The sequence below is a fragment of the Maylandia zebra genome, linkage group LG3, assembly GCF_041146795.1.
Source record: "Maylandia zebra isolate NMK-2024a linkage group LG3, Mzebra_GT3a, whole genome shotgun sequence".
In the NCBI taxonomy this organism is placed as follows: domain Eukaryota; kingdom Metazoa; phylum Chordata; class Actinopteri; order Cichliformes; family Cichlidae; genus Maylandia; species Maylandia zebra.
The window spans coordinates 63483223-63495006 of record NC_135169.1 but is presented as its reverse complement, the minus strand read 5'-3'; the positions used below and the strand labels follow the sequence as shown (position 1 = coordinate 63495006).

Here is an 11784-nt window from a genome sequence, read left to right as displayed (position 1 = left end):
GCAGTGAGACTCAGAGTCAGCATGTATGTATTTATCAGTGATTTGAATCCTTTCATTACAGAGTGAAGTTAAAGTAGACGTGTGAACACACTAATAAACACAAAGGGACACAACTACTACTCCATGATGTAAAGCTGAAGTATTACACAGCTTTATGAACCTCCTGTTATCCTGGTAGACGAGTACAGCAATAAATCTTTTACTTGGACATCTTCTGGCTCCAATAAGCTTTGAAATGTGACCATGAAGTTAGAGACACACTGACTGAAACCCACAGCTGTGACTGTGGATCACATCCACACACAGTGTAGCTGCTGTCTCTGTGTGAGCCTTTGCACTGCTACTCGCAGCACCGTTATATCACTCAGCGCTCGCTGCTGTTATTGAATCCACTTTTTACTGTCCGTGCAATCAAGCTCCTCTGCAGAGCTAGAAAATATCTTCGAACCAGTTTATGTGTTAGGGGATCCTTTGCAGTTGTGACTGTTGCCTCTGTTTTTGTCCTTTGGTTCCTGGGAGCCTTTTACATTTCCATCAGCAACAAATATCTGAACAGGCTTTATTGTAGGAAATACAGGATTAAATAGTTGTCATTATTTATTAGATGTTGTTAAAGATGATCAGATGCTTGTTTAGTTTAATGCTGTGGCTTCAGTCAGCATCACTGTGCTGTATAGTTTTATTTTTCTGATCCTTCTGTTAAAGTTGCTGAATAAAAGCTGGTTGGTCTGCACCTCACCTCTGCCTCGAGCCTCCTTCTTTAAAGCAGCAGAGGCTCTTCATTCAGGTATCACAGCTCGAGTTGTTCTGCAGGAGACCCAGAGTACTGTCCTTGGTCCATAATGACATTAACTTTGATTCATGTCAACACGAATCCTGAACGTCTGTGATGAACACACTATCAGCATCACTGACATATTTCATCATTTAAAAACACTTCCTGTCACTGTGGTGGTTACATTGACATCATGCAGTTTGTGCTTTGACCTCCAGAGGGCGACAAATCAGCACAGACAGAGAGCTCCATTCAAACTTTGCTGCCATCAGGAATAATTCTTCAAATATAATCATCAGTGTTTGAGCAGTTATGATATCAGGGACAATCTAGACATGTGTGACAATACTGAACATGTCACATGACACACCTCAAACATCATGTGATCCACTCTCAGTCTGCACTTTCATTCATGACTTCATGAATTTATGAGAGTTTACTCCTGAAATATTCAAATGCTGCAGGGTGAAGAACAACAAAGTGCTGACACATGTTTGTGTTTCAAACAAGAAAACCAGCAGAAATAAATCATCTTTGGACAACATGACAGAGATTAGTGAGTTTCCAACTTGCACTTGAATGCAGCACAGACAGATTCTGATGTTCGTGGTTGTAAACGTGTCCTCAAACGCCGCTCTGACTCTTTCCTTCCTGCTCAAAGTTCCTCTTTTCTGAACTTGGTGTTTGTGCCTGACGCTGATCGTCTCCGTGTGGAGCTCCGTGTGAAGGTAACGTTAGCAGTGTGTAATGTTTCCTGGCTAACATCAGCTGTGTGCAGCTCAGTTCCAGCACAAATCTGCCGCTCCATAGTTCACGGTAACGGACTCATGAGATCGACCGTTAAACGCTCTCCCGCCATTTTGTCTGTGTGCGCGGATGTGTACGTTTTTGTTACCACTGTCATCTCATCAATAGCCTATTTGTAAAAGATCTCTGTTCATAATTTAGTTGGATTTTAAAACTCTGTAGTTGGACAGTTTTATTTTGGACTGATGCTAAAATTCTTGCTGATTGTTTCTGTCGAGGTTTTGTACTTGACATCCGCCATTTTGGATGTGATAAGCTGTAGAGAGTGCGTCCAAAAAGAGAAACCAGAAAGAGAACCTGTTTTATTAATAACCTCTTGCAAATAGAAGAATATGAAAAAAACAACAACAAATAGGATAAAAACTTTAAATTACTTGAATTTTTAAAATCACCATCATCTGTTAACACAAATTTGATCATTTCAAATTTTTGTTTTCATTTTCTCTTCCCAGTTACTTCTTTCTCATTCTCTTCATTCTCCTTGTCACCTTACGTCTCACTCCTTAACTGAAGTTATAGTTCTAACATAAGAAGTCCCGCCAACATCCTTTATTTAATCTCTGTGTTGTCACAGTTATTATCATCAGATCAGACATGAGACCCAGACAACAACATAAGTTTACAAGCTAACATCATGTCAGCTAACATTAGACGATAGCATCATAAACTTTAAATTACTTTGCCTCTGATCAACAGTTTGATTACATTCTCACATCACAGGTTTATTTGCTAAGTGTGAGTCCGCCCACATTAGATCCACTTTTCAGCAGGTGGAATAATTTGTAGTATATAGGTAATACATCAACAATGCTGCCGTGGCTAAGTTAGGAATATTTATAATGTCATTTCCAAAACTTGCATATGATCTGCAATTTGTAGCAGATCTACTGACTGTCACAGAGCAGCTGGAGCAGTCTCGAATGCAGGTCAGTGCACTGCTGCCCCCTGTGGCCAAGTGCCATAGCTACTGCTGGATGAACTCGTGACACATCTGCACCTGTTTCTATGAACACATTGAGTCTGAGTGGCTGCACTTACACTGGTGCATTCAAACATATTGAAAGATGGCAGCAATGTGAATTGTCAAGACTCAAACCAACCATTGAGCAAAGACAGCAGCATCACTTGTTTCTGTTTGTTATACAGCCAGATTTACTCGTGACACACATGTGCAGCTGCTTTATCACCTATTCTGAATTTGTTTCAAGCACAATACATTTGTTACACATGTTGGGATATTGTGTTTGTTTTAAATGTTATATACCTGTGTGGTATGTGACTTGTGTTGCCATGACGCCAGGTCTCTCTTGGAAATGAGATTTTTAATCTCAATGAGATTTTTTTTTACCTGGATAAATAAAGGACTAATTTGTAACTTTCAGTGTTTTCCGGTCTTCCAAAGGAAAAAAAACCTTCAACTACATGACATGCAGTTGTGTATTTGTTTTCACCTTATCATACACTTGAAGTTTTACAAATCACCACTTCTTTAGTGAATATCATTTCAGTCTCAGACAACCTCGTTTCTCTTACAGAGGTTGAATGCACCTTCTGCGGATGGCGGTACCACACAGTGTGCGTGGACTTCCCCTGCACAGAAGGCAACTACAAATGCTGTGAATGCTAAATAAACAGAAACAAATGATCCCTGTTGTCTTTGCTTGATGATTGGTTTGAGTCTTGACAATCCACATTGCTGTCGTTGCATCTTTCAATGGCAGCAATGGCAGGTATCAGTGCTCAAAGCTTTTGTGTTTGTTTCCAACAAGTTGCCCACCTCGGGAAACAAAAATGTGTTCTTTTACTTGTCAGATGAACATATGAGCCACTTTGACTCTTCAGTGCAGTGTGGAGCCTAACAAAGATCTGTTTTGTGTCCCAGCTGATCAGCAGGAGGAGGAGAGTCTGACGGAGCAGCAGAGGAACATTTTCAGCTACTTGGACTCAGCTCAGCCACTACAGAGGAAACAATGAGCTCAACACAGAAGGTGACAGACAGAGCAGGACCATATGACCAAAGATATTTATCACCATATACATTTGAACATTTGCCATAACGATGTAGCTGACGATAGAATTGACACCAGACAAAATACTTTACAGCTGCACAACTTTATTAAAAACCCATCAATGTATTTTCACTGAAACAAGCAGCTGTTGTTTATGTGCATTAAAGTTATATAAAAATGTAACAGTGCAAATGCAAATTCCTCGCTGACAGTTTAACCAAAAGGCGTTTCCAGTGGAAACTGGCCGACACATCCTGCATCCTGAGCATAACCATGTATAATATCCACTAAACTTCAGAAGAGGTTATACAGTCGTGGCCAAAAGGTTTGAGAATTGCATAAATATTGGAACCTGGAGAAGTTGCTGCTTAAGTTTTTATAATAGCATTTTGCCTGCACTCCAGAATGTTATGAGGAGTGATCAGATGAACTGCATCGTCCTTCTTTGCCATGAAAACGAACTTAATCCCCAAAAATATATGATATATGAAATATTCCTTTATTGGGTGAGAAAATCAGACCATGTCATAACTGCTGTAAGTCACACAGAATAGATATCAGAGCCTTAAACAGGCTGACTTCTGCTAAATGGGTCAAACTGGGCAGAAAGTCTACAAACACATAACATCCTTATAGAATATGATGTAACACTATAGATCAACTTAGCTCAGAATATATAAAGCATATAAACAGTTACAGCAATATGATGCAACAAACACAGCAGCTACTGATCCAAAATACTCAAAGCTTCATAGAACTGAAACCAACATTTATTTTTAGCTCCATTCTGCTGCTGATACAGACTTTAGGTTTCTGAACATTAAACTTATTGCTGCCTTTCATAGTGTGTAACTTGAAGGCCCTGAGTACTTTCTCCCACACTGAAAACACTGGGATGATCACATTATTTGAACATTACCTAATAAGACTGATTCAGCACAGACAGTTATGTTAAACTTTCCTAGCAGTCCTTCACAAACAGGGAACAGTCTGTCTATTCTCTCCATCTGTCAGCTGCTGCTGGCTCTTCCTCCTCCTCTTCCTCACACACTGCTGAGTTTGTCCTGGTGGATCATCAGGGCTGCAAAGCCTCACAGATGATGTGCAGCAGTGGCTCCCTCAGTCTGTCCTCACTCTGGACACTTGCAGTCGTCACACATGGAAATCAAATGTGTGATAAGCTGCAGGATTCAGACACAAGTGTAACTTATAAACACATGTTCATACTTTTATTCCACAACCAGAGAGAAAGAAACAGAGAGAGAGTGCAGGACAGACAGACAGGTGACAGTCTCAGGTGTACACACTGCTACACAACAGCACAGAGAAGCAGGATTTAGTGTTTGTGTTATTACGAGTGTAAACAAGAAGAGTTCCAGATGGTGCAGTGGACACATGTGTGACTGCTGTGATTAAAGCATCTTTCTTTCAGCTTAACGAGTGAACCGTCAGCTCGTTCAAACACACGTTAAAGTGCGTTTGGCTCGACACCACCGAACAGAGGCAGCAATATAACACAGCTAACATTAACAGTGCAGTGGATCCTGCTTGTGCCGTGATGTTCAGGACTGCAAACCGAGCAGCATCACTGACTTTCAGCTTGTTGTGTTTGTGGATATATGACTGACTTTAATTATCCACAAAATCATCACATTCTCTGTCAGATTAAGGTCGACTATTGAACGGCGTATATTTTAAAGGCTTTAAAACCAAGTTAACGCTGAAAGTACAAACATCACTAATGTCACATAACTCTGCCGACAAGGCATAGCTATGGCTATGAAATGCTCTTTGTGTATCACTTCTTCATTATGAAAGATGTCATTAATGCACTAGTAATGTCTCATCTGGAGTATTGTTCAATCATTTGGTCAGCAGCTAATAAGACAGATCTTAACAGACTTCAGTTAGTCCAGAATAAGGCGTCCAGATTAGTGTGAAGATGTTCATACTATACTAATATTGATCAAATGCATAATAAACTTTCTTGGCTTCCTGTACAGGCTAAAATATTCTATGGATTACTTGTAGTTCTAAAGAAAGCAATTCTGTTAAACACACCACATTTATTCTGCTCAGCTGCAGTATCCAGATGAAATACATCATCATATTACACAGTTTTCAACAAGCTGCAATTTAGTAAATGCTCGAGTTAAAAGTAACGTTTTGTAAAACTGTTACATTTAGAGCAACTTTTAAGTGGAATAAGTTGCCTTAAAAAATTAGAGAATTATTCAAAACTTCAATGAACACTTAAAAGCCGATTTACAGAGCTTTTAATTGTTGTAAATATTGTAAGACATGATTTGTTTTTGAAATTTGTGTAATGTGCCTCAATGTTATTGATATTATTATTATTATTATTGATTGCTTATATTTGAACAATTGTGAAACCTCACTGTGGATGTAAGAGTGAAATTATGTGGATATCTTGAATCCACTTTATTGTGTAATATTTTATGTGAGTATTTGACGGAAGACGAGCAACATCTGTTGTGGAAGCTAACGGGGTTCCTTTAGAATAAACAAACATAGGATTTATTATCACTGAATAATTATGTATAGATCTATACAAATTAGAGAAATATGTAATAGGAAACAACAAAATAATCTAAATTATAAAATAATGTGTGTGTGTGTGTGTGTGTGTGTGTGTGTGTGTGTGTGTGTGTGTGTGTGTGTGTGTGTGTGTGTGTGTGTGTGTGCGTGTGTACAATCAGGAGTGATGGGCATGATTTTAGTGCTTTAACAGTCATGAATTATCTTTAACACCAGGTTGGATGTAATGTGTTAGAACTACCAGCAGGTGGGGATAAGAGACCTTTAAGGTGCCACGCTCCACCTTCAGGTTTAAAACTAGTGTTAATGGAGTTTGAAGGTTGAGTTTGTTCCACGACTGCATTTCACTCACTGCCTCTGTTTGTATCTCTGTCACTGCAGGACCAACATGGAGCCAGAAGTCAGCGCTCTCAGGAGGCCGACAAACCTCACAGAAGAAAGGGAGAGGAAAAACACACCTGTGACGAGTGTGGGAAGGGTTTTACTGTGAGGGCTAAACTAAAACGGCATCAGGTCATCCACACTGGAGAGAGACCGTTCAGCTGTGACTTGTGTGGAAAGTCTTTTTCCTTGAAGGATTCCCTAAAACAACACCAGCTCATCCACAGTGGAGTTAAAGCGTACAGCTGTGATCAGTGTGGCAGAGCTTTTACTCACAGTAGCCACTTACAGAGTCATCTAGTTACCCACTCTGGAATTAAGCCATACAGCTGTGACGAGTGTGGGAAGGGTTTTACTCTGAAGGCTAAACTAAAACAGCATCAGGTCATCCACACTGGAGAGAGACCGTTCAGCTGTGACTTGTGTGGAAAGTCTTTTTCCTTGAAGGATTCCCTAAAACAACACCAGCTCATCCACAGTGGAGTTAAAGCGTACAGCTGTGATCAGTGTGGCAGAGCTTTTACTCACAGTAGCAGCTTACAGAGTCATCTAGTTACCCACTCTGGAATTAAGGCATACAGCTGTGACATCTGTGGAAAAACTTTCAGCCAGAGAGGGAGCCGAAATATACACCTACGCATTCACACCAGACATGATGTGTACTGCTGTGAACAGTGTGGCAAATACTTTACAACAGACGCACAGTTACAACAACATATATTTACCCACACTGAGGAGAGACCTTATCAATGTGACCTGTGTGAGAAGACTTTTAAATCTCCACATCACCTGAGACGACACCAACAGATCCACACCAGAAAGAGACTCTACAAGTGCAGCTACTGTGAGGTATGTATTTATATTGTTATCTTGTCATTTTAGCCTGACTGTTTGGAACAACTCTGCTCATTAAACTGTGTTAGCATGTTAGCAATTCTACTGCATGGAAAAGCAGCTCTGAGTGATTATTCAGATTTTCCTTTCAGTTATGATTTTAGTATTACTGCAGTATTATGGTGGTAGTATTGTAGTTATTGCAGCCCAGTAAACTGAGTGTGTTAACTGAAACAGTCAAATGTAGTTGGACGTCTGCAGAGATGCTCTTTATTTCAGGCGACGTTCAGGATACAAATGTTGAAGGACTGACTTACACTGTCTTTGTGTCTTTGTTTAGAAGCAGAGCGACACAGATGGATCCAGTTCTCAACCCTGTCATCACTGTGGTGGTGGGAAAGACTTTCATTGTGACCTCTGTGGCAAAACTTTCAGTTGGCAAAAGACCCTAAAAAGACATCAACGTAGACACACTGGAGACAAACTGAAATACTGCAAAGAATGTGGGAGAAGCTTCACCACATCAAGTGAGTTAAAAAAACATGAACTGATTCACAGTGGGGTTAAAAAGCACCTCTGTGATCAGTGTGGGTCATCCTTCACCAGTGCAAGTCAGCTTAAATCACACAAACGAGTCCACACAGGAGAGAAACCACACAAGTGCAGACACTGTGAGAGAAGCTTCTCACATTCAGGTAATCGTAACAGGCATGAACGTGCACACATGGAAGGAAACTACAGCTGTGACCAGTGTGACAAGAGCTTCAGGAATCTCAGTTCATACTCTGCACACAAACGATCCCACGTTACTAATAAACTGTTTCACTGTTACCAATGTGCCCAAACATTCACCTCATTGTCTGCTCTGTGCAAACATCAGCGTGATCACTCAGGGCTGAAATCACTCCCATCACTGGATCACAGTGAATCTGAAGACACAGAAAGATCCTCTGGTCAGACTCAAAAAGCTTGAGATCAGGCTCCACAGAGTTCAGATAGAATCATTTAAACTTGTGTTGAACTGAACTGGTTGCTGGGCTGAACTTCTACATAATACAGATCTACATGGGATCTTCTTTTCTGTTGTTTTACTGGGTCAATTTTGTCCTTTTTTCTCTGTTCTGGTTTTGCTCGTCTGTAAATGATTGAAACTCAGTCAAATAGTTCATTGTTCTCCAGCAAAACGTTTTGGAAACTCATGTTTAACCTTTAAAACTCTGACATGTTTTAGCACACAAGGCTTCATCGGGGAGTTCACTCATGATTGGACCATGAGAACAAAGGTTTTTAGTTCTTTCAAAGAGAGTCTTGGAGATTTTTGATGTTTCTGTTTTTCTGAAACCACCTGAAAGAAAAACTATTTTTCTTGCTTTATGTAGTGTGGAAGTTTTTAATGTTTCTTCATCTGTGATGTTCTTGAATGTGTTCACGTGAAGATGGTACAAATAAACTGTCCTTTCAGCTTTAGCTCCTAATTTATTCATTATTTATGGATGTAGCACAGCAGCCGTCTCTTGATTAACACATGGAGGGCTCGGGATCTGATGGTGTCATCTCCCTAATTTGCCCACTCAGTAAATCTCACTCATGGCCAAGAAATTGAAATAAACCTTGTTTCCCTGCTGGATACTGATCCACTGTAACTCTGCTCCTCCTTCCTGTTTAGGATTTCTCTGGCTGAAGTAAAATTCCCTCCATCCATCACTTATCCCAGCTAACCCAAAGTGACGTTCCCCCCCAGGGGAACATAACAAGTGGGGGCTCGTCCGGGATCTTTGAAAAGGGAGTTCTGTGTTGGATTTGGTTTTCTTTTTGATTATCTCGCTTTGGCACCTTTTAGAGATTAATAACTTCCCAGTTAAGGTAGGTGAGTGCCCAGCTGAGCTTTTTAAGTTCCTCCTTCGGGCACTCTTTTGTTATTTTGCCTTTGTTGTTTTTGGAGTAATCCTGGGTGGGGATTAATTCTCTGTCGGGGGTAAGCAATTCAGGGCTCCGGTCGCTGAAGTTCTGCCTTTAAAGTTGCCTCGAGCCCAGCACGCTCCGGAAGATAGACAGGGCAAGGTTTTGGAACTGGGTAAGTTGTTTTGTTAACGTGTGTGTGGCGGGAGGTACGTTGGTCAGCTAAAGTAAGTTGTGTAGTGGTCTGTTAACTGTCTTAATTAGGTTGTGTTTTGTTAACTCTTCACCATCCCCAAAATGGTTGACACAGCTGCTAGTGTACAGGTGTCTAGAGGCTCGTTTGTGAGCAATAACATTCACCTGGTTCCAGACTTCTCTGAATCCAGTGTTCACAGCTTTTTCAGTGTGTTCGAACGCCTGGCAACTGCACTGCAGTGGCCTCAAGATGTGTCGGGGGTGATGTTGCTGTGTCGGTTGACAGGTAAGGCTCAAGAAGCGTGTTCTGGTCTGTCTAGGCAGGACGGCCTGGTTTATGGAAAGATCAAAAGTGCCATCCTCCAAGCCTATGAACTGGTACCTGAGGCCTATAGGCAGCATTTTCGAGGGTTGGAGTTGGCGCAGGGACAGTCTTGACTTCGCCAGGGAGAAGGCGAGGCTCTTTGATAGGTGGTGTGCGGCAAGCCAGGTTAATGATGTGGGGTCCATACGTGAGCTTATGCTGGTGGAGGATTTTAAAAACTCTGTTCCTAAGTCTGTGGCCCTTTATTTAAGTGAACAGAGGGTTACAACTCTACAGCAAGCTGCCACCCTGGCAGATGAGTTTAAGCTGACTCATACAGCAAGTGCGGTAGAACAGGATATCCCTCTGCACTATAGCGCAGCCTGGACAGGTAAAAGTGGGCCAGCTAAGAAGGAAAATGCAGTTATGGTGTTAAGACCTAGGCCCAAACTGTGTTTTTTCTGTCACAAGCCTGGCCATGTGGTTGCCAATTGTGTCAAACTGGCACTCAAACAGAAAGCCCACTCAACACAAAAGGGGCCTGTTTTGAGAAAAGTCAGTCGTGGCTCTCAAACTGACAAGCTTGCCAGGCCTACGGAAAGGCTAAACCTGGAGCATAATTGCTTGGTAGCACCCCGTAATCAGTGTACGAGGCCAACTAACCCTGAGCTGCCGCTGGTTGATCCTTTCTCCGGTTCATGTTCAAAACCACCCTTCAGATCTGCACCCCTTGCTAACAAGTATGTCTGTGTTTCAGCGAAGCCTGCTAGCTGCCTGCTGGGTTCTCCACACGTGATAGTTCGAAGCCCTGGCTATCCCATGGGACACTGTTTCGAGGGTTTGGGGCCACTCTCTGGGAATGTTGTGAACCCACTGAGATGGGATTGGCAGTTTCCGCAGGCAATGCCTAACCGGTGCTATGGGGTTTGGTAGGTGGAAAGCCTGCAATTTCTTCATGAAACGGCTATGGACTCACTTTGTGTTATCGTAAATTTGACAAACCATGGGTTTGCATTTATGTGAGGGGGTGTTACGGCCCTAGCAGGGCCTCTCTCTCTCCTGAGGATGCCTGTGTGGGAGTGTCCCACTACCTCCTGCCCGAGGTGCCACCTTTCCCTCCTGTACAGCTGACTCCCATCAGCAATTAAAGGTATTTAAGCCCAGAGCAGGGTGAGCTCTGGGCCAGAGTGCCATTTGTGTGGGTACAGCCAGTGAGCTGAGTGTTTTTGCGGTGTTTCCAGCTGGTGAGCTGTGTTTTGTGGTTTTCAGCTAGTGAGCTGCGTTTTCCTTTTGACATTTTGCATTACTGACCGACGCCTGAGTTTTGTTTGTGTTACTCTTATGGTGATAGCGGCTTGTCCGTCTCTTTTAGTTTAATTACATCAATAAAACTGTTTTATTTAACTGTTTCGCCTCCTTGACTCCTTTTTCTGACCCGGTCACTTTTGTTACTTCCCCCTCCCCGCCTAGACCCCCACCCCCCACCCCCCAGGGGAACGTAACACAAATGGAAACATGTTTAAAAAACACAATGTGAGAGAGACGTTGAGGTCCTTAGAAGTTACCCTGGGTTTTTCTGTCACCCTGCTAGATGTTACACACCTTGTTATTGGACTGATTTCTACTGCTGGACTACTCCTGCGGAGAGTAACAATACTCTTACTAATTAGCTCCCTTTCACACCTTTGGGGATATTTATTTTTGTGTTTGCAGCGCTGTGAGCCAGAACAGCGAGAGAAAAATCTGCAACAGCGACGAGCCGAATGCTTACGTGAATCGCAGCAGCTGCACATGTGCTACGCTGAATTAGAGGATATCTTTGCTCTGGATTTCTATTTCTACTTTTTCATTTCTATACGATTCTTCTTGCATCTAAACAAAAATGATTCAATTCAGCTTTTACTCACAGTAGCAACTTACAGAGTCATCTAAATACCCACTCTGGAATTAAGCCATACAGCTATGATCAGTGTGGCAGAGCTTTTACTCACAGTAGCAGCTTACAGAGTCATCTAGTTACC

At 41.9% G+C, this 11784-nt stretch overlaps 1 protein-coding gene across 1 annotated transcript; it reads left to right on the top strand.

Moving 5' to 3' along the window:
- The first annotated feature begins 1223 nt into the window (after positions 1–1223).
- On the top strand, positions 1224–11112 carry LOC143416625 (uncharacterized). Its single transcript, XM_076882066.1, has 4 exons — positions 1224–1503; positions 3465–3570; positions 6532–7380; positions 7706–11112. The coding sequence occupies exons 2-4, from the start codon at positions 3553–3555 to the stop codon at positions 8336–8338; spliced, it is 1500 nt and encodes a 499-aa protein (XP_076738181.1). The 5' UTR covers positions 1224–1503; positions 3465–3552; the 3' UTR covers positions 8339–11112.
- Positions 11113–11784: the final 672 nt, after the last annotated feature.

Bases quoted from the DNA above. Each gene is read 5' to 3' on its own strand.
- LOC143416625 (XM_076882066.1), top strand. The intron at 7,381-7,705 runs GTATGTATTTAT...GTCTTTGTTTAG, and splicing joins ACAAGTGCAGCTACTGTGAG to AAGCAGAGCGACACAGATGG.